The sequence below is a fragment of the Myzus persicae genome, unplaced genomic scaffold (assembly GCF_001856785.1).
Source record: "Myzus persicae strain clone G006 unplaced genomic scaffold, MPER_G0061.0, whole genome shotgun sequence".
NCBI lineage: Eukaryota > Metazoa > Arthropoda > Insecta > Hemiptera > Aphididae > Myzus > Myzus persicae.
In genome coordinates, this window is record NW_019104005.1 from 141252 (window position 1) to 167616 (window position 26365).

Consider the following 26365-nt stretch of genomic DNA (forward strand, 5'->3'; position numbering starts at 1 on the left):
GGAAACCATTATTAAAGGAGTTACTTAGAAAAGGCTAAAATCTATTGAAAATATTGAGGCTACTATTTTTCAAAAGAACCTAAATAGTGGGGGGCTTGGGTCCTTCACAATAACTGTCGGAATTTCGGAGGGTGCTCGACGTACTATTGGGGGCTAAGCCCCCCCCCCCGGATTTCTGCCTATGTGCTCTGGTGATTGGTGTGTTCATAAAATAAGAGTTTGTGGTTCAATTCCCAATATCATATACTATTTTTCGAGATTTACAAATAGCCCCCCCCCCCTGTACTGGGGCTTGGTAAAGTGCATTTGTTCCGAACAACACTATTAATTCTGGTTTTGCAAAATTCACTTACAAGTTTTCTGGACAAAAAAATCACAGTTACAATAACTTTAGGATAGATTTTAATTGATGCATACATTGGATTTAAGTTTTTAAAATATTTTTCTTTTATTGATTTAAAATAAAAAATAGAAAATATAGTTAGAATTAAATCTATATTCTATACTCAAAATTGTTTTGAAGACGTACGGATTGCCGCTGTTAGAAGTTGTAATCGTGATTAATCATGGTTTCAGGTTATTGTCACTAACTTCATGTATTGGAATAGCCGGGGTCAATGCGATTGGCGGGCGGACGATAGTCAACGGTTGTGATAATGATTATCAGTGAACACTGAACATAATATTATCATGCTTTCTTCGTGACTTCTCGTGCTGCATAAAAGTAATATCTCAAATATTTAAATTTAAAAACACAGTTTTTTGATTTTTTCAATTCAATCTAATAGTTGTTTGAAGTTTTTTCGTTCCTAAACGGTAGTATAATGTCAGAAGAGCCAGCGGTAAACGGTGTCGGCGGTACCGACGAACAAACCGACAATGTAGATGATGTGAATGCTAAGAAAACAGTGAAATATGACAGCGGAGCAGCCGATCTAGAAAAAGTGACTGACTATGCGGAGGAAAAGGAAGTCATTTCGACTGATGACATATCTGGAGTAATTAGTACACTATTTATATAACTCATGTGAGCAATATAAAAATATATTATCTGTTGAATAGGCTATGACCATTATTGGTGACAGGAGGTTAAAAGAAGCGGCAGACAAAATAGCAAAAGAAAAAGAACTTCAAAAGGTCTCCATAAAAAAGACTGATGTTGAACTGATTGTAAGTTAATAAGTTCAAATGCCATTAGGTTAAAGAGTGAGACGTACTATATTTTTTTGCATAATATCATCACTTTATTTGAACATGATTGGTAACATTGGTAACCGAAAAATAATGTTATGTTTTGTTTACTATGTATTCTAATACTTCATAGTAGTATTTTAGTGTATTTATATAATGTTATTAGCACACTGTGGTTCATATTTTCTCAAATTAGATAGGTAGGTATTTATAATTTTTAGCAAAAAAAGTACATTTTTTTTCTGATTAATCTAAAGTTTCTTTTATGAAAAAGGTTTCCATATTTTAAATGCATACTATCAAAAATATTTACATATTTATTAAAATATTTTACTTTCAAGTTTTTCGACCGACCTAAAATTTGTATTGTCAACAATTTAAAAAAAACTAATACAATTTGAAATTTTCTTATGCCTATAAATGGCTCAAAAAGAGAAAATATTTTGAAAATTGTTAGGTGTATTTAAAATACAAATCTAAACATTCAGTGAAAATTTCATAGGATACATAGTTTCACCAAAAAACAAAATTGATTTTATCAAAACTGGGTTTAATTATTTTTCTATTGTTTCAACACTTTACAATGTCGGACATTTTACCGAGTAAATTAAAATAATAACTTAAACGTCTTAATCAATTATAAAGTAATAAAGTAAACCGTAAAGAATATCAAGTTGGACAATGGTCTTTTCAATTTCAATAATGAGTCAACAATATAGTCACTATCATAATCAAACCAATAACCATATCATATAATATTTTAATAATATATTTTGTAATATGGACATATTATCATAGTAGTGCAGTCTGCGCAGTCCTGAGCCATGCAGACAGCAGATACAAGTCCCAACAAATATTATGACTATTTTTAGGTTTTACAATCGAAATACCTATTGCAGAAATGAATTTAAAAATGTAATATTATTTTACAACTGTCTATAATCTTAAATTGTTACGACATTGAAATTGAAATTCATTTTAATCTGACTAATTGTACGTTAGTTGGATATTATTATTTTGCCGACTTTAATTTAAACAGATAAAAAATCTCGGGCATAAGTCACAAAAAAATATGTTATCCTTACCATTGATTTTAAATCTGTAGTTTAAATAATATAGTATTTGTATAATACCCATCATCTAAAGCAGGGAGCCACAGCTTCATTGCTCCCCTTTACTGGGAGCCTTGTCATGGACCAAGACATGATGACAACTGAAACTTGACAATCAACCAACACAATGGTCACAGGCCCATTTCTCTACCGCCAACCATAAACAAGTAACACATGATCCAAATCTATCCGCTGATCATGGCACCCTATATTATTTGTTTTTATTTTATAATTGTTATTATTTTCTAAATGATGATCCAATGATTCATTATTTTGGTTATTATGTGGTATGGTTATTTGTTCTTAATTAGGTGCCAATAAATTATGACATATATTTTATTCCAACTGCTAAAAAAATATTTGACATTAGTTTACCCCAAAACAACCGTTAATAAAATATAAGCCTTATTACTATAACCTATCATACTAACTTATATTTTCAATATTTGGGAGTTTAAATAATAGGATATTTTATTTGCGTTTGGTATAATAATTAGAATAATATGAAAATTGTATACGTCAATGTTTTAGATATACCTACAATATAAATAGTCGTAGAATTTTAAAATGCTGATCTTGTTCTAATGTTAAAATATATGTATAAACAAAGCCTATGTGAAGTCCTTGATAATATTCTTGGCTTTAAATTTCACAGAAAGTTTCAATTCACTAAAATATTTAAAATAGCAAAGTAAAAAGTATTCTTCTGAATACAAAATGTTATATGTTATGCATGAGTAAGATGGAGTCAACGCATCCTATTAATTTGTATTGATAAGCAATACAATTATTGATAAAAAATAACCAATATTTTATTTGTTATGAAAAACTTAATAAGACTACATTATATTAAAATAAAATTTTCAATTTCAATGGTCATTGTTGCAAGATTTAAATTTTAATATTTAAATATTTAAAATAGATTAAAGTAAATATAAATTATTATGGAAGTATTTTTCTAAAATTCAATATATTTTATATTAACATATCTTTCTATTGTAAAACCTTAATGATCTTCCATCAACCATCTCAGATTCTAAAACCAAATGATTAAATAATCTACAGTTTTAGCTACCTAAGAAAGAAATATCTTTAGCAATTTTCTTAAATTTTTGTTTAGTCACACTATGTTATACACAATTAATAAATTCATAATTATAATAATTTATTAAGTTGTATTTAAACATATTTAAAATAGTATAAATTATTATTATTTTTATACTTTACTAATTCGATTATAATTTTATTGAAGAATTGTTAGTTAATGTTTATAAAACTATTGTATATAATATGTAATTTTAATTATTATTTAACCGTGCCTAGATTAAACTTTTAACTTAAATTTTATCAATCATAATATGAATTTATAGAATTGGTACTTTAGTAGATTTATTATTTTTTGTTTAATGACATAATATGCATAATATTAGAAGTTTTTTTGAAGTTTAATTTAGATAACTAAAATTCAATATGGATTAAAAAAACATGTAAGTACTTAAGTGTTTTTTATGAGTTATATCACTAATAAGACTATGTACCAGCTGAATACCCAAACCTCAAATGCATGATCATTCAAGATATGACGACTAGTGATCAAAATCTTTAAGTAATATTTGCTTAGGTCATAATATAACCTACTTGACTTTCTATGTGCCTATGTTCATTACTGATCAATTATGACATTTTATAAATTAGTATTTTATATATATATATATATGTGTGTGTGTGTGTGTGTGTTCAGTGTTCTTATAAATTATTAAGTATATTATAATTATTTATAAACTTATGTCTGGAAAAAAGTGAAATGTTATAATACTTATACTTATCCTAGTAGTATTCTTTTTAATTTTTTAAGTACCAATGCAATTCAATAGTTGAAACTCTAAAAATTAATATTAACTAATGTGTTTGTATCTAAGACTAGTTTTTCTCTGACTCATACTAATAACATGATAGATAATTTAACCTATTGTGATTGGTTTATTTAAAATAACATAATTTATAACTTATTAAACATACTAGGCCGTCTTACATACTGTGACACAATTAAGATATAGTAAAAATATAGTTAAGATTAGTAATTAGTAAAATACCACTGAATTATAAATTGAATGCTTAGAATAAACATATTTGATGTTTACACATTCTAGAAATTTGATTGGCTAACAAACCAGTGTGAAAAATAACTCACCGGGTGTTTGGACCATTTACATAGATCATTATCCCAGTGCTGAATAATATAGGATAATTTTAAACCGGTTTAGTCTAGCAAATTTTCAGATTATATATATATATCATGCTTCAGGTAATAAAACTAAACTGATTGTTTCAAAAAATGTTCAATACTTTTGAAACCAGTGTATGTTTATTGTTTAAAAAAACACACTGATTAAAATGTATTTAAATATTATTAATATATATTTATATATTTAGTTATTATCTAAGTGTACAGGATGATTCACCAAGTATGCTCACCCCCATTTTTTCCTTTAATACTGTTTTTATTGAAATTCTGGTTTTTGGAGTTTTTAAATATGCTCAAAGACCATGATTTCAAACTCTTGAATTTTTTTGTACTACTCATGGAGTGTGTTTTGTGGTAAAACAAATTTCTGTTTTTCAAATGTGAACCCCTCTCTTTTACTTAACATTTTTTACTGAATGTTTATATGAACATTTTCTGTACAACATAAAATTTTCAAAATATTTTGACTCGTGTTAAACTATATTTATAGGCATATGAGATTTTTGATTTGTATTAGTTTTTTTTAAACTGATGTCGTTAAAAAAATTTCACACACAAAAAACTTGAAAATGTAATACAAGGTTCATCGTAAATTGTTGTTAGTGGAAATTAAAAAAAAAGTTGATCGTAAATCCATAGTAATTTTTTATGTGCGTCTTAATTTCCAGTTTTGACAAAATACTCAAAAATTGTCTAACTATTATGAATTAGAAATTCATAAACATTTTTCTTTTTATATAGAAGATTTGAAAATTTAATACATGGTTTCTTATAAGCGTGTCTACCCTTATCAAAAAAAAAGTTCGACTGGAAAGTCATATTACATTTTTTTGAGTATTAGAAGTCCAAACTTTTACAACATTGGATTCATTTGATTTCTCATGGAATGATTTTCCTATTTTGTTGTAATTAAAAAACGAATAACTGTATAAAAACTTGATATTAACATCAATGTTTATTTTATCATTTCCTATACTTATTACTTCATACAATTTTCAAAATATTTTGACTTGTTTTGATTAATTTATTAATATTTTCAGTTTTTAATTTTTGTAGTTTTGCTGCTGTAAATGTCAAAACAATTTTATTTGTTGGATCAAAAAGCAGTATTATGTGTTATTATTATCAAATAATAAACCAATTTAAACATGAAACGATCGTGTATTAGATATTAATTTCAATGGAAATTTCAATAGATTTCATATTGTATTCTAATTTTTTCGTCTGAAAATCTAAATAGTAATTTGAAATTTCTTTTTTTAATACTACATCATCGCATAGAGCGATACCTACATTTTTGTGATTTTATACTTAAATAATAATAAATATTATACAATTATCCTCTTTAATCATAATTATTGTTTCAAGCCTTAGCTGTCGTATAAAACTGTTGTACTAGGTATAGCTTATACTTACCTAACTATAATTAATTGGCATATAAAGAAGCATAAATTACTATTAATCGTTGTAGAAAAAAAAACGTTATTTAACATATTATTATCATAGTATTAACCATAAATGTTTTATAGTTCGTACATTAAGTCGTTGCTTAATACTTTTATGATCTCACGGTGCACGGCGCATGCGTTAAGTACCAAATCGTATCGGGTTATTTACATTGTTACTCTCCGTTACTCATAGCCATTAGCCACATTGACGTCGGCACCTCGATGCCATCAGATTACCGACGGGTATTTATTAATTATTGTAAATCGCACACAATAACAACAACAACAATAATAATATTGATAATTTTATATAATGTATAATAATTTGTGTAATTATAACGGTCCATATCATTTTAAGTGATAAAATTATGTATTTATATTTGTTCACAGATACGAGAAATGGAAATATCGAAAACGCTGGCCGAGAGGACGTTAAGAGAATGTCATGGGGACGTCGTCAAGGCCTTGGTTGCATTGACCAATTGAAAACATAAACCAAAATTTAGAATTTTCTAAGTAAAAAGGAAAAAAATTACGAAAAAAAATTCTACATATTATATATTATATACGAAACACGCTGTAAATAATATTGACTAATGTTCAAACGACACGAGTAAATAAATAAATAAATAATGAAAAAAAAAACTGTTTAACATCAAATAACAATTACGTTCGGAAACTCACGATGTATCACGTTGTAACATAATATTATATATATATATATATATATATTACGGCTTATACAATGTGATTTCTGATGTGTCAGTGTAACCTATTCTATTATAATATTATACCTTTTTCGGATTTGCTAACTGCTGAGTGTTTTTTACTCGGACACGGTATCGGAGTGCATTTAGTGTTTATATCAAAATAATAATATTTTGCACACAAACAGCACACGTCGTGTTAAAATATTATTATTATTAATACAGTTTAATATGAATTATTATTGTACCGTAGTACAATGCTATAATACGTATTACACTAGTACAACACTTATCTAACGGACAAAAACCTTTTGTAACAGTGTTTTAACTGTTTGTTTTATATTATGTGCTAATGCTTATGCATAATATATTATGTACAAAACATAAACTTATGTGTACATATATATATATATATATATATATATAATCATCATCGTTCGGAGCTCTTCGACTTTTATTATCTCGATTACAGGCCAATTATGAGTTTTCCTTCCTCCGCGTCAGTCGTCTCCGTATATTATTATTATTATTATTATAATGTATAGAGAGCAGTGAAATATTAATTATTGTACACATGTGCACCGGTTCACGGCGCGTATACTTCATGTGTATTTAATAAATAATAATATTATCACGATATATTATAATATATACTCATCGACTCATTGTATATTATAGCACCACTCGACAACGAGAGTTCTGTCGTAGGTACAAGTTTTAAATATTTTAAAATATAGTGCAGTTACCCACATCGTGCCATCGTAAGCAACAGGTCGCGCTCTGGCCACCCGAAATAAACGCGTACGCATGTCCGAGTGTTGCAGGGTTATCCGACGGTGTGATGTGATTTATTTATTTTTCGACACTCGCCTTTATTATATTATTTTTTATTGTCATGCCGACGACACCGCAGATGATTATGATCTTTGCGATGGTCCTGACATTCGCGATGTTCGTCTGTTCGGCGTTTTCCGCCGCCACTGCGACGCAACAGTCGAAGTCACTGGACAACAACGAAGCCGGTAAGTCAGTCTTCATTGTGTACTTGGTTATAAATCGTATTGTCGTTAATTATACTCGTTCAGCAACCTTCGAAAAATTGTTTCCCTGTTGAAAAGTTATACGAGAAAATGTTTTTATCATACCTATATTATAAATATATCTATATTGTAATAATTTATGATGTAGATATATATCATGTATAAATTAATAGGTAATTCGGTGTACACCTAAACCCTCTCGACTGTTCAATTATAGCCTCCCCAGTTAATAATAGATATTTTTATCATACAGTGTAAGTACCATTTTATTCGTGCGGATATTAAAGCTTATGAAAAAATAGAGCAGCGAGGTTTCATCAGCGCTCCGAATAATAGAAGTGTATCAAGTTCAGCTTATGCGGCCTCGGTGAAGTTCGTCAAATGTCACCGAGCTGCAAATAATTATACAGCTAATATGCAGCCTGAGGTAGAGTGTCATATTTTATAATTAGTCAGTATATGACGTGTAAACGAACGGGCTTACAGAGCAGAGTACCTACCTATAGGCTATAATACCTATAATATCCCGATTTGAAGATTTCAGACCTTGAACCGAACACGTTTACTTGTTGCGCATATTTAATAACGCAAGTGTACGCGCTGTGCACAAGTGTCTCCTCATTTTTGTCGGGTGCATACGAATAATTATAATATTATGTTAAATTGATGAATAGGTGTAGGTATTAATGCTGTGGCAGTTCACTAACCCTCGTACTGCGTGTTGATAACTTTTCGTGTATGTATTATGCAACAATAAGCAAATACTTATAGCTATGGTTTTATGTAGTTAATCCGATATGATAATTATTCAAAAAAACGCGACGCATAATCAATTGATGAGTGTACACATAAGTATTATATTATACACACCAAGTGTAAATATGGGTGGATATCTATCCCAATTTGTGGGCTCTTAATTTTTAAGGAAATGTCTTAAAGAATAACTGATTTAGACAGCACAAGGTGTACATTTGGTAAGTAATCCAATATTATTGTGATTTTGCCCAGTTCTAGGCCCAAAAAATTAGTTGGTTTCAAAATGGATAAATTCTAGGCAAATAGTATGTGTAACCTGCATAAATATAAGCTACATAGTATCAAATTAAGTTTGTTATATTTAAAATATAGTATTTGGTGGGGAGAGGGGTGATTTGGTGAACATTGATGACCGCAACGTTTAATTTTAATTTAAAATGAAGTAACCATAATAGGTATTGATAGTCACAATAGATCAAAAACTCCACTTTCTTAAGTTGTTTTACTCTAATGAATGGGTGTCAGCCGCAGGGTGTAGGTATAATATGTGTCTTGCTCTCGTTAAGCCAAGGCCTGTGATGTTGGGTTTTACAAAAATTGTTTTCTTTTAAATATATGTTATGCAATATATAATAAATAGCTCTGTAGTACCTATATTAACATTTAAATACTTTTGACTAAAAGTGTTTTAAATATATACATTGGGCCTGATCCTGAACAAACGACTCACCCGGGGCCTTCACTTAAAAGCAACAACAACAAAAAACTTAACAGTTAACTATACCTCTTCCGTTCTATTCTCAAATCAAACCTTTTCCTTAACAATAAAATAATTATTTATAAGTTAATGCTAAGGCCAATTTGGACTCAAGAAATACGGATATGGGGCTGTGCTAACCCATCCCAAACAAAAACAATTCAAACATTCCAATCAATTACTCTCCGTTTACTAAAGTCTTAACCCTGATATGTAACTAACAACTCACTCCACAATTACCTCAAAATGTAAACTATTACCTCAGTTGCATCCAGCCATTACAAAATGTTCACTCATCTAAACTAGCCACCAACACCAATTGTGTCCGCCAGATAATCCCACCCGGCGGCTAAAAAGACGACGGAGCAGGGATTTACTAAATCCCTATAACCATAATGTCATTTGAGGGTTCGGTCACTAGATAGCCTTCGTCCTCATAAATATAGTTTCATGTAAATATATTCTCCATCATTTATCCTATTTGCAAATTGTACATATACTATGCTACAGATTTTAAATTTTCTATTTTAATAAAAAATATACATATATATATATATATATATGTTATATATTATATCGGTTTTTTCGGCCGCCGATCTACACTTAGTGTCCGGCAAGTTCTCCCCTCCACTGTCCTGTGACAGCCTCGTCTGCCGACGGCCGTGCCGCCCAAGACACCCGACAACCTACATATATATTATATATTATATCAAATACTTAGAAATACCGACACAATTCTTTTAAACAAGATGTTTAGTTTGGATTTTTTAAACTGTCATTACCATTTTTAAACAGTATTTCAGTTGTCTCTAACAATAATACGTATAAAATAATAATCTTACAATTCTTTATGTAATGTATTGATGTTTATGACATATAGATATAGATATAAACCATATTATGGCGCAAATTAAGGATTAGACATATTGTATTCGCGGGTGTTCGTAATTATTATAATCATACCATTTTAAAATAAAATTTGTTAAATTTTGCAGCGGCGGAGGACGTATCACGCGAACCGTCAAATTTAAAGCGTATGGTGTTAACGGAATTACCGCTCGTGCACCACTGCAACGACAGCTCACAATGCCCGGCCGCGTTCGGTTTCACTAGGTGTGAGAATCACTTGTGCATGTGCGACGAAAGTTTCTATCAGGTATTCAACAAGACTTCCTCGACGGCCTATTGTCGCCTATGTTCAAGTAAGTCGTATACCTATGATTTTATCCGATTCATGAAAGAATACGTTCAATGTCCATGTACCGATTTGTACCTCTATTATTTTCACCTATAAATACCTCCCTGCAGAAAAAAGAGCACATTGTACCTGTGACCCCGTGAGTTGGAAGAACTTTCAAACTGTTTAAATTTTGTTTTTACACGATCTATACCATTAAATTAAAATTTTTGTTTGTATTAACCATTAAGTACTGTCGTCTGTCAAATATATCAATTTAGTGTATTTATTTTTCTTGATGTAGTTATTTAGGGGGGGGGGGGGTAGTATTTTGAAACTGAATTTCGAATATTCTTCCTTACAAATAATCATTTTTATTTTTACTTTTGTCGATGAATCCTTTTTTATTTGAAATAAAATTATTGAGATGATTTCCTCTCACGTAGTTTCAAACATATCTGTTGACATTGATTCTGAGAAAGCATATTATACCACTGGGTCATATTTGCCACTTAAGAGGGTAGTTTTCATAGTAGTTGTCAACATCGTATCATTAATTTATTCACATGCCCAAATCATTCTATACATTTAATTTGAAAATAAAATAAATCAAATAATAGGCAACATTTTTTTGATTTTACTCTATTGTGAGTATGATACATACGATAAATACAACAACGTATAACACGATAATAGTATAATATTTAGTACCCTGTCCCCTGTCGTTTTATTGTACCTTTATATATGCATATAGTGTTCCAAGAAAGTTGCTCCGTGACACAATGCTGTGAAAATCCACATGCCACGTTTTGCTTCAATGGATTGTGCGTGTGCAGACCTGGGATGGACGAAGAATGTATGTGAGTACGATACAAAATAAATCGACATTATCACGTTAACAAAGCGCTGACAAGTATAAAAGTATTCGGATATGAGACGACACTATAATATTGCACTAGTATTATAATATAATTTGTTTTAAAAATTGTACATAGGCAATTTCGACGATATTTTATGAAAAATGAAACTAATATTTTAAAATCCCTTTATTATACTATCATAATATATCCTTGTTCAACACAAGTCTATATAGGTTGATTTAAATTGCATTGTTATTTTGTGTTAATCAACTCAGTTAATAATTATAATAATTATATAATATTTATAGAACGAACCAATTTAAATCATTGATATACATTACACGTCATAGAGCTTTTTTTCAATAACTCGATTGGCCTATCTACTAGATATATTTCGATAAAATTAATTAAAATAACTATTAACAAAATATGTTTATAATTAAACTGTTTTAGATTAATAATTGTTATCAATGTTTACCAGAGTGAATAAAAAATGCTGTTGGTATATTATATATTAGCATAAAGTTCATCTCTGTAATTAATATAATAAATATATAAATATATCATTATATCGAGATAAATAAACATATATAATTAATATAATATAACGAGTGACGTAGTTGGTTCGCACACATACATAGCCAAATAGTCTCATAAAGTCATATGTATTATGTATTATAGGCACTACCTCAATTGGCTCGATTATCGTTTTTAAAAATCGTTTCAAAGAGTTGAGACTGATACTCAATAGCTATAATGAGACTAATAATAATATAATATTATGATATTATGATCCTTATGACCTTATGTTACGGGTAATGTTAACATTAGTTAGTTTATATGATATTAGCAGAGGAGCAAGTAAGGGAGCCTTAAACACCTCCCCCCCACAAAAAAAAATTCAACAACTAATGACTTGTATATGTTATTATTAAAAGCATCATAATAGATCCCCCTCCCCACACAATGTCAAACACCATTAACGCCTATCGATATTAGCCTGCAAGGACCTTTAGATGATGTCTTAACGATTAATAATCATCATAAAAGACACAATTTTATTAAATAATAAGAGTAAAATAAAATTTAAATTGTATTATACACCTAGCTTTTAATGAGTTAACAAATGGTTAAAAATAATGTTGTTAATAAGTTGATTGTATGTTTCCAAATAACTTTTAACTTAACTGTGTCAAAAAAAATTAGGAAACCTGACTATTAACTTTAGATTTTTTAAATAATGTAACTCAATTAAAAAATAATCATTAACTTGCCGGTCTTGTATAATCCTAGTGTTAACATTACCTAGTCATTAACCGTAACACATACCACTGCAAAGTCAAAGATCGCAATTAGGTACCTCCGTCCAGTCTCTATACCTAATATACTACATCGAATACTTTTAAAAAAAGTTTCACATATTCGAAATGTCGTGGTTGGTTGATCTGACCACGTGCCATTTTAACACAGTTCGGGGATTTACAGAGGCAGGTACACGCCGACGCTGGGCATTCAGCTGGCCAACACTCTTTCGGTGTCGTTCGCATTCGTCTTTCTCGCCATCACATTCATCGCGGTCATCAGGAAAACGTTGTTCAGGTAAGACAGTGCCGTTTATGATTTACAGTAATAGAATCCGCTTTTTACGATACGATTCCGAATAAAATAATTACCAGTCAGTAACTGATCTAGAAGCCACACGAGGGGGAGACAGTTAATTTTCAAAAATTAAATTACTTTTTTTGGCCCAATACCTATAATATATATTAGAATAAAAAAATAACAATGGCGGATCCAGACATTTATCAAGGGAGGACGGGAATTAAAATGAATCCAACACATACTATTCATACGTCTTAATAACATACTTTTTAATATCACCATTCTTTTGGCTAGTGAGTACCTACGTTATTATCGTTATAACGATTTGTAACGCAGAATATAACTAGTATTTCTCACAAGTCACAACGTAATAAATTTGAATAAAACAAGTTCAAGTAGGGGGGGGGGGGTATTTACCCTATTACATCCCCTCCCCCTTTGGATCCGCCACTGACAAATAATGTAAAAATACAGCACAAAACTTAAAATAAATATTTTACTCTTTTTATTTCAGCGGTATTACCCTGATATTTAAATTGAGATATTTAAAAGTAATTATTGAAAAAACAACAAAAATATTATAATATTACTATAATGCGATATCAGAATGATATACATTTCTTTATATTTGTATGACAATAATTATTAATATTATTTAATATTTTGTGGCTATGAATGACGAAATCGCGTGTTTAGGTATTCATAGAAATAGCCATTAAGAAATTAACTACCTACTATGAGTACTAATATAAATATTACCTTTTTTAAAAGGTGCTATGTTTAAATAATTTAAATTATGACTTTCAAACATCATGACGTTGTAGTTTACTAGTTTACAATTTTTGCTTTTTAATATAATGTATTAATGTAAGATATAATACACTATTATAATGGTTACTGACCCATAATAATAACATTATACTATTCAATAACCATAAATCATGATACCTATTATTATATTAACCTGCAGTTATAATCGTAGTAATTAAATCCATAAATAGTTGAATATATAATTTACCTATACGTGTTTAATATTTGTTAAATTGTGGGTGTTACCGCACCTCCTCAACAGGATATAATTTTTTAGGGGGGTTTTTTTATACCTATTTGACCTAGTGGCATTTTTACAGGTGCAGATTTTGCAGGTCCGATTCGATGAGCAGAGTATCCAGCGACAGTTCGCTGAACGAGTTCGTCAAGCAGAAAATGCAAAACAGGCCGCCATGTTACGACGACATAGAAAAAGACCGTAAAGTTCCTATTTTTGACTACACTAATCAGGTGAGTCTTATCACATTGCATAATTATTAAGTGCTTGTAAAATTTAGACTAAATACTAAATACATAATTACATCGGTACTCATGTCTCATACCTATTCCATGGCTGCATACATTTACTTCGTAATGGCGCGATAACGGAGTGACCATGTGACTGGAGGAGGTGCTTTTCACCATTCATATTTTCCAAATAATCGTTTAGCTGCACTCTCTCGGGAGTTAAAAACGTATTCCTTAAATTATTATTTCAAATCACATCGATAAATTATTAAATTTTTTTATACAACCCTCACACCTTTGAACCTTTCCTATATCGCGTCTTAATGTAATTTAATTATATATATATTTATATTTAGATATACCTAAACTGTAAGGCCGGGCGCCTGCAGGGCATGAAAGAGCTAAAAACTTAAAGTTTATTTTATTTTAACTTTTTAACTTGATGAATTTTTTTATCAAATAACATTCAATTAACATTTAATTTGATTCGGTTTTAATAAACATGAAATTAAAAAATTAAGTTTTCACTTTAAGAAGTTTAATTTAATAATTAATTTGTTTTAATTTTAATTTAATGTTATTGCATTTTAATCGATATCATTTTCGTGTTAAAAATATTTTGGGTAATGTTTAGTGTGAAACTGTGAATTGATTTTTTTAGGGATGAAAAACTTTAATATAGAAATACTATTTATAAACACTACACATAGTTTTCAGTTAGTGTAATAAATAAAGTAGGATTATGTTATTATAATCAAAAACAGAGTGTGTACTTATTATCTTAACTATATTAACCAAAAATGTAATTAAATTTTTACTTCTCTGTTCTTGATAATACATCATAGGTAGCTTGACTTAACCTAGGTAGGCAGTTAAAAAAACATCAACTTGCCCAGTGTTTCTATATATAATAATAGTTGTAAAATAATTTTTTTCTCTGAGGAGAGTAGCTGTATTTTTAAGTTTTTAACCCTGATCAAGTCGCACCGCGTCCAAAAAATTGGGTCTTAACGCGCGTTTTATTCTCAGGTCATTAAATATCGTTACTTTTTTTTGTCAGCCACCGCCCGAGTACGGCGCAACTCATTTCAGCCGGCCGGGCACGTTCCTGCAGGGCACCCTTAACCCATCCCTGTCGATCAGCAACGTAGTGGAAATGCACATGGCCCCGCCGAACTATTCGACGTTCACGACCGTCACCGAAGTCTCGACGGTGACACCGACCACTGCTGGAGACACGATCGGTCGGACCAACGACGAAATAATCCTCACGCAACCGATCTACACGAATCGCGAGTTTTTGAGGCTCGCGTAAGCTATTTCCGCCGTGTAGATACCCGCGCTCGCATATGCATGAGATATTAAAAATATACTTTATTATTGTGTTTTACAATCGATTGGTTTTACTCGTGCGCACGACCTGCTGCAGTCTCGAGATCTCTGTAAATACAGATCACAGCGGCGTATAATCCGTACGGGCCAGGGTATACTGTAATATCGTATTTCGTACCATGTATAATATTAAGCGACATCGCGTGACTATATTTGTGCGTATTGCGCACTTTTTTTTATTCCTTCTCATACTGTACCACATTACCTTCAACCAATTCACTTATTATGTTATAACAATAAACCGGTTGGTCCATTTAACTCAAGATACTCTTTATTTTAAAAAAAAAAATACGTTTTTGAAAAATATTTTATTTAAATAGCTTTAAATCGTTACTTAATTTTTTTTTTCTTTGGTTAATGACAACGTGTGTTTTTAGTTACTTATTCCAAAGCGACATATTTTTAAGAGTACTTTAATGTATAGAATCGAATTTAGGACATAATATAGTTTATATGAGTTACAGCAGGCGGGGTTCCTGAGAAAATGGTTGGTCCACTGCTCCGCTCTTCTAAACTTTAAATGCTCATAACCAATAAACTATACTAGTCCGAATTTGTACTATTATAGATCGAAATACTCTGAATAATATTCTACTATGAAATGTGAGATACCACAATAATGCATGTTAACATTTTAAAGACTAAAAAACTTAAAAAATGATAAAGGTACAAAATAGTTAGAAATAAAAATGTTTTCCAAAAATGTTGTTTTGTAACAGGTTACAAATTATGTAAAAGCAATATTTTCAAACAACATAAGTGTCATATCAAATAATGAGTATCTTAGGTTGAATTAAATCAATATATTAGGCCCATATATGGATAATATACGACTGACGATATAGTGTACATACGTCTCTACATCGACCGCTGTATTATAGTGTATAATATATTATGGGTTTGCCCGTGCGTGATCAAATGTCCGAGAAAATTATTATTATATTACATTATGTTCTTTTTTTTCGTTATTCAGTATTTGTATTTGTATTTTTTTTTTTTTTGCACGTTTTAATTTGTATACGCGTCATATACATTTTATTTTTTTTTTACATATTTTCATTATCATCAGTGATATGAGTACCTATTTAATGTAACAATGTTGTGATATTATAAAGTAATAATAATGACTATTACCATATTACTATATAATAGACGTAGGTAGTTAGACGCGTGTATCTAATACGTGTACTCAGCCTATTATTATCTACGCACGCAACCTACTGATGATATTATAAAGTGCGAACGTTTAACTATTGTTGTTTAACGTCATTCGTTAAAAAACCATCTTTGTATAATATTATATTAGGTATGTACCTATACATATTTTATTGATGTTAAATCTCGAATTAATATACGATTTCTAAACGTTTCTAATACCTATTGTGATTATTTCCTTTTTTGGAAATCCTACATCTTTACTTCATCTATATTGTATACTATACGCTTATAATTAATGTAGAAAAACGGCGATTTTTTTCTCTCGTTTATATGGGTACTAATGTAATAAATAATAACATTAATAATATCAGGTGATTCGTGACTGCTAACCAAAGCGCATGCCGCCAAACGATAACGTTCATATTATTAGATATTACTCGATAAAGAGGTATAATATGCGATTGCATAATATTGCTGTGCACAGATATTCTGCAGTTTCCTCTAAAGTTATGTTTTGCCGACATCAATAACGACTGTCAATGAATCGCAAGGGCAGACTTTAAAATTGTCCAGAGTTAATTAATCCACGATTGTTTTAGTCATGTTCAAATATCCGTTATTATGGTGCTTCTAAGGTAAATTATTCTAGCAGTTTGGCAATTTCAACACCAGAGGAAAAGACATCAAATATAGTTTATGAAGAAATCGTCAGTACAATAACTACAAATTAATTATCAAATAAATAGACAACATATTATGTGTTAAAAACAAAATCAAATTCAAAACTAAACTTATATTTTGTTTTTATTTTTAAGTTAAGAATAATATTACACTGAGTGCTAAATGACAAACTGAACAAAGCTTAAATCATAAAAGCTATAATATACCTGCCTATAATATATCGGGTGTTTTTTTAACGATATGGAATTTTGAAGTTTCTTTATTTTTAACATGCGATTTTTTTATAACAATCTAAAAATTGTTAAGCACGCATTTGTACCAATACCAAAATCAGCATTATTTTTCAAAATATGGTAACAACTATATTTTGATTATATTTTAATAGTCAATTATCATCTATTTTGAAGTAGTTTATTAATTACGGCCCTCTAAAGTATAGTAAATGCATTAATACTTTAATTGAAATAATTGGTATCAATTTAATACTTAAATCGGCAATCCAATGACATACTCAAAAAATAAAAGTTTTCATTTTTGGGATAAATGGCTACAAAACGGTTAATTTAACATATTATACAATCATAAAGCAAAGAGTAAGTACTATTATTGTAATAAATAATAATTATTATAACCATAATTAATTGATTACAGTTATTTTGCTTACCAAATTGTAATTCTTAATTATATGGCTAAGGTAATAATAGTATTTGATTAAAATTTAATAATAATATTGGAGATTAATGTGATGGTATAATTCCATCAGATTTAAGAACAAAGTTACATACCTGATACCAGTATAGATGACTATACAAGTGTAGTCTATTTATGTAATTATTGCTTATTTTAAATATGATTATTTAACATCAGAGCTCCGATGAATTAAAAACAAATATTTTTGTTGATTTTTTGTTTATTGAAAAAAAAAATCATTTTTAAATTAAATGTTCAAATTGCCAAGCCATTTACTTCTTGGCAGTAGTATAAACGGTCTACGAATTCCTGACGAATATTTTGAAAATGAACGATTGTTAAGTTACGACACTCGTCAAAATGATTTTGCTTCAAGCTGTCAACGGTGTCATTAGGTGTTCTATAGACCACTGCTTTTAAATGACTCCAAAGAAAAAATGAATTGGTGATCACGTGGGCCATTCAATAGGTTCGCGTCGCCTGGATATTCTTGATTTCAATAATCCCTGGCATAAATATTGAGTAATAAGCTGGGGCATCATTTTGTTGAAAAATTATTTTTTCTTCAGGTCCATTTCAATGCCCCCCCCCCCCGCTTTCAAAATTTGAACTTCTGACTACGCCAAACGTTTGTGCATCGTTTGTGCAGAAATGTGCACCAAGTCCCGACGTTTGTGCAAAAAAACTTAAAGTTCTATCCCAAAAACAAAGTGGGCGGCATTGAAACGAGACACCCCCTTTTTGGAAAATTGAAATATTTTTCATATTGATGAAATATGTCGTTTAGGTTAATAGGCTTAGTAGGATTTTAATTTTGTGCAGAAATAGTAGGTACATAATATATATTTTAAACATAATTTTTTTTTGTTAAGTCAAATTAGTGAGACATATTCCGCAAAAAGATAATACAACTTAATGTTTTTTTTATTAATAAAACTTCAAAAACATAATTTCCTTTTGTGTTCAGATAACAAATAAATAAAAATAAACATAATATTTAAAACCTCAGCATGGTAAAAATGTTTTAAGTTGATACTTTGTACAAAAATTAATATACCTATATGTACCATTGTGTTTTTTTATGTCCCGTGATTTTTGAAATTTTTTTGCTAGGTACTCAACCGATTGACGTACGACCTAACATCACTGAGGTAATAAATAATTGCGATCCCGTATGGGCTTTCCATAAATGAGTGTTTTGAAGACAAAAACTGATACCCCCGTGGATTTAAAGGGGACACATACAAGGTAAGATAAATAATAATTTGTACATTTCCATTTATATAGATATTTAATTAGAAACAATATAATCGAAGTTGCCAAATTATTATTAAAATTCAAAATAATAATTATTATAAAAAAAATCAAATATTCGACTAGTCCAGTGATATCTTCTGAATTCAATTTTTTTGGTAAAAAAAAAACAGTATTAATTATAAATAATGTATTTATTTCTAATAATATAATAAACTAATCAGTACAATGAATTACAATTAACTATCGAATTAATATATAGAAATATTCAGAGTATAAGAATAAGATAAGTACAAGAGTATTTTAGATCCAATATAAAAATATGGTTTAAAATATAAGTACCTACTTCTTAGTGATGGAAAGTTTGTCTGGTATCGGCAATCATAAGTAATCAATAACCACAATCGGAACTTAACCGGATATTTACAGTGCACCTATAATCTGTATATTTGGCAACGTTGAATATAATATGATTATATATTATTTCACGCTTGGTATTATAGACTACATAGTACCTATGTAAAATTAACATAAATAAATAATACATAAATATCTCAATTTAAAATGTCAATTTTGCTTACCTACTCGTAAAAATAAAAATCTAATACTTATAAGTTTTATAATAATACAATTTCAAACTAGGAGTACTGATTAGTTTTTGCGTACACAATATATTATAATATTAATATTATAACATAATAGTGTCCAGATAACAATATAATAATAATGGATATATTAAAAACCTTGCAATTGTTTAAATGTTAAGATATAACAAATTATAGTACAAACATAATAATAAAAAATAAAAATCATAATGCATAATTGATAAAAAATTAAATAGAAAAATAAAATAAACTTCTTAAAAACTCTTACGTGTAAATATTATTTGTAAATTCATTATCTATACGTCTATACATAATAGTAATATAATATTATTATTACAGGAATCATATAACTCTGAAATACTATTCACTGTTCAGTTATTAATAGATAACATTTAAATATAACTCATAGATACAAATCCATGCCTATTACTCAAAGAAAAACCATATGCAAAATTACTTAAGAGTTCAATATAATTTTCAAAGTGACCTTGGCGTTTTCATTGACGGAGTGAACTTTTTCTTTAATACCGTCATATGCGTTTAAGTACACCAATAGCGTATACAATACCAATAACATAACCTAACCTAACCTAACCAATAGCATAAATCATGAATGTAATTTTATGTAATAATATTAACACCATTTCTAGTAGCTTTCATGTATGATAAACATGTATGAATAGAGAATGCTTTGACAATCTGTTAAGGTCAATAGGTTTGGTTTTTAGAATTTTCTAATGCGTTAATACCAATTTTAGAGTTAGCAACATATATCATAATAATATAGGCATATCTGACCACAATTTAGGAATTGGGATTAATATTCATGATTTATCTTTGGTAAAATGTTTCAAAAGTCAGATATGGCCAATTTTAGTTTCCATGGAACATTTTAAAATTTAGAGATTTAAAAATATCAAATAATTTGTGATGCGCTTACAAAATCGTTGCAACAATATTTAAAGAGTCACAAAGCTTATTGCTTATATTGGGTGCACATCGTGTATGGATTAATATGCTATGTACAGGATTGTCGTTGACAATAATTTTAACAAAACTAGTAATACAAATTAAAAATGCCTTGTACCTATGAATATCACAAGACGTCAACATATTATAAAAATTGTACGGTGCATAGAAAATGCTTATATTAAAAACATTTGGTGAAAATTCCTATCTAAAAAAGACGTGTTTCTTTATTTTTCCACCAGTGAGGTTGCCTTAAAAAAAATATCGAACCGATAACATGGTCATCTAAAACACCAGCCCAGACATTTAATTTTTGGGACCATTGAGTGTGTCCTTGTCATGAGACATAGTGATTAGATTCGGACCAATAACGACAATTTTGAGTGTTTACATCTCTAAAAAGGGAAAATCATGATTTATTACTAATATATAAAATCTGTCTAAATCAGCATGATCCCTTATTTTTTCTAAAACTGTCTCACAGAATTCTAATCTTCATCGCCTTCCCCTACCTCTTGAACAAAATTAATTTTAAACACCTTATATTTTTGATTGCTTAGTATACGCCAGTAACACTTTGTTTGGCAATTCCTAATTCATCGGATATTGTGTTGTAGTCTGTAGACTTGGTAGGATCATTGGAAATCATGCCTAAAACCGTTATTTATAAATGTTCGTGTTTGATAACTTCTGGTATTCGTCGTGTCTTTTTGTTTTGCCTAGAACACTACCAGTTTTACATAACAAGAGTTTGAAGTGCGGTTTTTGGACTTTTTTCTATAACTGAAAAAATTAATGAATTAATTTCAATATTATCGCAATGACGTAAACTTTTAAATACATTTTTTAGCTAATTTTAAATAATTAAATGTATACAATTTACTTGGATGTAAAATATTAAACTGCCTACTGGTTTCGGCGAGACATGTATTGGTCGAATCGTGCAAACAATTAGCTCGACATGCTCTTTAGGAACATAGTTATAACAAGCTAACGAACCAAAATTGATGAACTGAATGTCAAAATTTTCAGAAAAAAAGGCTTCACCAGAATCCATTAAAAACATAAAGTTGTTACCATTTGAAAAAATAAAGATCATTTTGCTACTGGCACAACAGCTCAGCCCGTTACTAATGTGAAATATACCCGTTGCTGCGGTAGATGACATCAATTATAGTTGGCTACTGCGTCGAGGTATTAGTGGTTAAATGACTGTCGGGGACTTCTGGATTTGCTAATCCGAAAGTACTGACCTGGGAAATCGGTTGTGGCTCACAAACTACGAGTACATTGTGACAAACGACAATAACGAACGCCTTCCCTCGAAGACGACTACAGAACCGTAAAAGTCCGCGTTTGTCGCTTCAAAGGTTTTCACGGGGAATCCATTCGTCCTTATCATTCGCAAATACTTCACGAGCGGGTCATGTGACTACATTTAAAGGACCGAATTTCCTCCAGGCGATCGATCCAAAATCCGTCTCCGGAACCGTGAACGACACCAATGAGAGACGATCGAGCGTCAAGCCGCCAACAGTGTATATATAATATGATTTTCGATGAGTTTCGGCGTCTGGGTATAATTGTTATGGTCGACTTGCGTTGCAAGCTACGAGCGTCTAAAACGTAAATATGTATACAATTTAATAGAAAATCAAACGCTTTCCGTGTTGTTAAAACTACTTAAAACATTGAAATACAATCCCGTTAAACGTTGTCGTACGCATAATTTCGAGTTGGTTATGTACCGTGTAGCCGTGTAGGCAAACATTAAACGTACGCACCAAGCAGGGGCCTGACAATAATAGTTACAAGCTAGGGTAACGCCGGGCGGAATGGCTATAAATAATATAATATAATCGAACGTGTCTTCACTGAATCGCTGATCAAGGTGATCCATGTGAGTGTGCACTAAGAAAGCATTTTCGTAAATTCGCGTTTTAAAGTGGAACACATGTATTTCGAGATTCAAGATGGCCGATGAACATTTTTAAGCTTTGAATGTACCATTAACCATTACATCGAATATTAAATACCATCGTCGACGAGAACCATCAAACACTAAACTCTACTAAAACTGCGAAATTACATTAACCGTAAAATATAAGAAGCGCAATTGGTACACTGACCCAAAACTATATGCAGCGCAATTGGTATATTGACCCTAAAATACAAATTTGGTTTTAGGCGCAATTGGTCCATAGCCAATAAACCTAATACCCTGCCTTATTCATCATATGTGTAATGCGGCATTTTATTTCGCAGTTTTTGTAGAGTTTAGTGTTTGATGGTTCGGCTATGGACCAATTGCGTCTAAAACCAAATTTGTATTTTAGGGTCAATATACCAATTGCGCTGCATATAGTTTTGGGTCAGTGTACCAATTGCGCTTCTTATATTTTACGGTTAATGTACCAATTTCGCTCTTTATATTTTACGGACAATATACCAATTGCACTTGTATTCAAATTTGCCTGATATTTATTGATCAATTGATTACTAGCTAAAGTGACTGGTTTTATTGGTTTTAATATGTTTTATAACAGTATCGGGAATTTTATGATTAGTATATTTATTAATGCCATGTTCAAATTATTATTTAAAAAAATATTATTATTATTAAAGCATGCAAAATACAAACATCATGATTATCTTAAACTCAAAATTAAACCTTGTAAAACCGTATAATACATCTCACAATATATTATGCATTAATACTCGCAAAAAATCGGTTAATATGTAATAAAAACCAAAAATATGTACATATATATATTTAATCAAATAATAAGTTTTCCTAAGGTAATGTAAAATGTATAGAGCGCAATTGGTATATCGACCCTAAAACGTTTAGAGCGCAATTGGTATATGAAAAGGTAATTTTAAGCACAATTGGTAAACTCCCGGTTTATTAACATTTGATAAGACGTATTGTGTAACTATGTATTGTGTTTGAACATCAATATAGTCGACTAGTTTATACAAAAAATGAATCTTAAAAAGTATTGAAAATTGTTTTTTACACAGTTGCATGTTATGAACTTATTAGCAATAAAATACGATGAAGATATACCTACCTAGGTCCCATACTCCCATGGTCCTAAAAATTAACGAACTATAATTTTTTTTAATACTAAGGAAAAGCAAAAGGTTCTACAGTCTACACACTTTACAAGACGCACAAAACGCCACTTTTTAAATATTTTAAATGCAATAAATTCATTTGAACTTGATTCAACTTGCCAAACTTAGAAATCACATACATATTGTATATTAACCGTACCTCAGTATACTTGTTACTATGCGGAATCCGGGGAACGTTACTTTAGTAAATTAAAATGAATCAAAACCTACTATCAACCATGTCCCAAAAACGATTAACTACCTCAATATTCAACAACATTATGGAATTAAAATAAAACAACAATCGATTTAGCAGACGTTATGTAAAAGATTTTGCTTCAATCAAGTAATGAAAGATTACTTTTAAATCATATTTAAATAATGTTTACTAATGAGTAATGACCATACTAATAGCTACCTACTAATTTGTCTTATTTAAATTACAACATTTACTATATAATATCTAAGTTATCATATTATCAGTGGAATAGCCAAGAGGAAGAGATTGGGTGTTTACCTCTCCTCCCCCCCCCAATTTCAGGGGCCATGCCCCCCACTATTTTAATTATTATTTATTGTTTTATCACTAGTAAAAACAAAAAAAATAGTAAGTCAGTAGCTGCTGTGTTATCAGGGATTTTTTACTTTGCCCTCCCCCCCCTCCCACTGGTTATATTCCTGCGAAAGCCCTTGTATCTACCTAAATATCTACTTGAAGATACGCATGTTTGTTTGGAAAGTACTCATCAGTCATCAGGCCCGCCGGTTAGTGCTGCAGCTGACCGAAGTTCAGGGAGACACGTCAGTATAATAGTCGTATAGGTATATTGTCAATCGTTCTAAGGAAATTAATTTCCAAAGTTTTATAAATGGTTCGAAACTTAAAATCAATCATATTAACATATTTCATTCTGAGTAGAAACTTTTTAACGCACATATGTTTTTGGGCTGGATACAATTTTTTTTTTATGACAAATCTTGTTCGTGATTCAGACGAATTTTGCAACATTTAAATTTCAATGGTTCATATAAAATAATCATTATGTCTATCTATCCTTAATAATTTTAAACAGCTTAAGTATTAAACGAATGACACACTTTAAATACTAAATTTCCAAACTTTTTGACCAAATACATTTTTTGCTATCGATATTTAATACAAGAAAAATAAAACAAATCAGAAAAAAGCTCAAAAAGAGTTAAAATATTTTTTTTTAAATATCGTATTTTATTGAAAATGATAAAATAACAATTTGGTGAAAATGTCTAGTAAATAGTAGGAACCCATTACCCCATTTAAGGACTTACGGTTAGTCGTTTTAGAATCGCAACAAAATATCAAAAATCAATATTGACAACAATAAATAATTAATTTACGGGTGAACATATCGGATTCATGTCGTAAAAGTCGAAAGCTGGATAGACGAATAGGTATTATATTATTGTGATAAGAAGTTTGTACGGTCTTGATAAATTATCATGTTTTGCACTTGTACTGTGTAGCACTTGTACTAAAGTGTTAAATGTAGATCCGTTATAAATACAAACTATATATATAATATGATGTGTAAATAATTGACAACCAACGTCATTCTATTATAGTCGTATAGATTAACACTACAATATGTGGATGACAAAAGCTAAAAATCATAAAATATTTTAGCGTACCAAGTCGGGTAGGCACTCGTGCGGTGTGATTATCGGTATGGTGATGACTCTTATCGTCAACTATTTTGTGCTCAATACGCCGGAAAGACGAATATTATATTGTATCCGGAGACCATATTGTAGTACTCGCCAATATTACCAGCCATATCGTATATATTGTTATTATTATCGTCATCGCGAGCTCTGTTTTGTGATGTAATAACGTTTTATAAGTGCAATAATAATAATAATGATGATTATAACGCGTAACATTAAGTAATAGCATTGATTGTAAAAATATTATATCGTAGGCGCCTATACGTGTGTTTTACGTCTTTTATAGACCCATATGTCTCATATGGGGTATAATATATTACTTACATAGATTATCGGTAATTAGTAGGTACCTATAGGTACTCACTCGATGTCAGGTGTTCGACAAACAAAACGTAGCAAAACGTCTACAATAATAATAATGATAATTAAATAATGTGACGATGGTTGTGATACGGACGATATCCCAAGTGGTCACGCTATAGACAGCGTATATGGGTGTACGCGTGGCTTTAGTGTTCCGTATGTTGTAAAGATAAACGCGAAAATCACTAAGCTGTTTATCTTTAAGTATTAATATGTCAAATAATACAGTCAGTGCACGAATTTTTTTTTTTTTTTT

At 30.0% G+C, this 26365-nt stretch overlaps 2 protein-coding genes across 4 annotated transcripts; both read left to right on the forward strand.

The window, feature by feature from the left end:
- The first annotated feature begins 680 nt into the window (after window positions 1–680).
- Window positions 681–6529, forward strand: LOC111037495 (huntingtin-interacting protein K). Its single transcript, XM_022320113.1, has 3 exons — window positions 681–998; window positions 1063–1170; window positions 6387–6529. Exons 1-3 carry the CDS (start codon window positions 825–827, stop codon window positions 6480–6482), a joined length of 378 nt encoding a protein of 125 aa, XP_022175805.1. The 5' UTR covers window positions 681–824; the 3' UTR covers window positions 6483–6529.
- Window positions 6530–7598: 1069 nt separating this feature from the next.
- Window positions 7599–16939, forward strand: LOC111037494. Of its 3 annotated transcripts, none has more exons than XM_022320110.1 (6): window positions 7599–7725; window positions 10252–10458; window positions 11188–11293; window positions 12764–12892; window positions 14026–14176; window positions 15234–16939. In XM_022320110.1, the coding sequence occupies exons 1-6, from the start codon at window positions 7599–7601 to the stop codon at window positions 15486–15488; spliced, it is 975 nt and encodes a 324-aa protein (XP_022175802.1). In that variant the 3' UTR covers window positions 15489–16939. The 3 variants fall into 3 exon arrangements, with proteins under 3 accessions (XP_022175802.1, XP_022175803.1, XP_022175804.1); XM_022320111.1 differs by having other exon boundaries at window positions 12779–12892; window positions 15234–15488; XM_022320112.1 differs by lacking the exon at window positions 7599–7725 and adding an exon at window positions 7903–8717.
- The last annotated feature ends 9426 nt before the right edge of the window (window positions 16940–26365 follow it).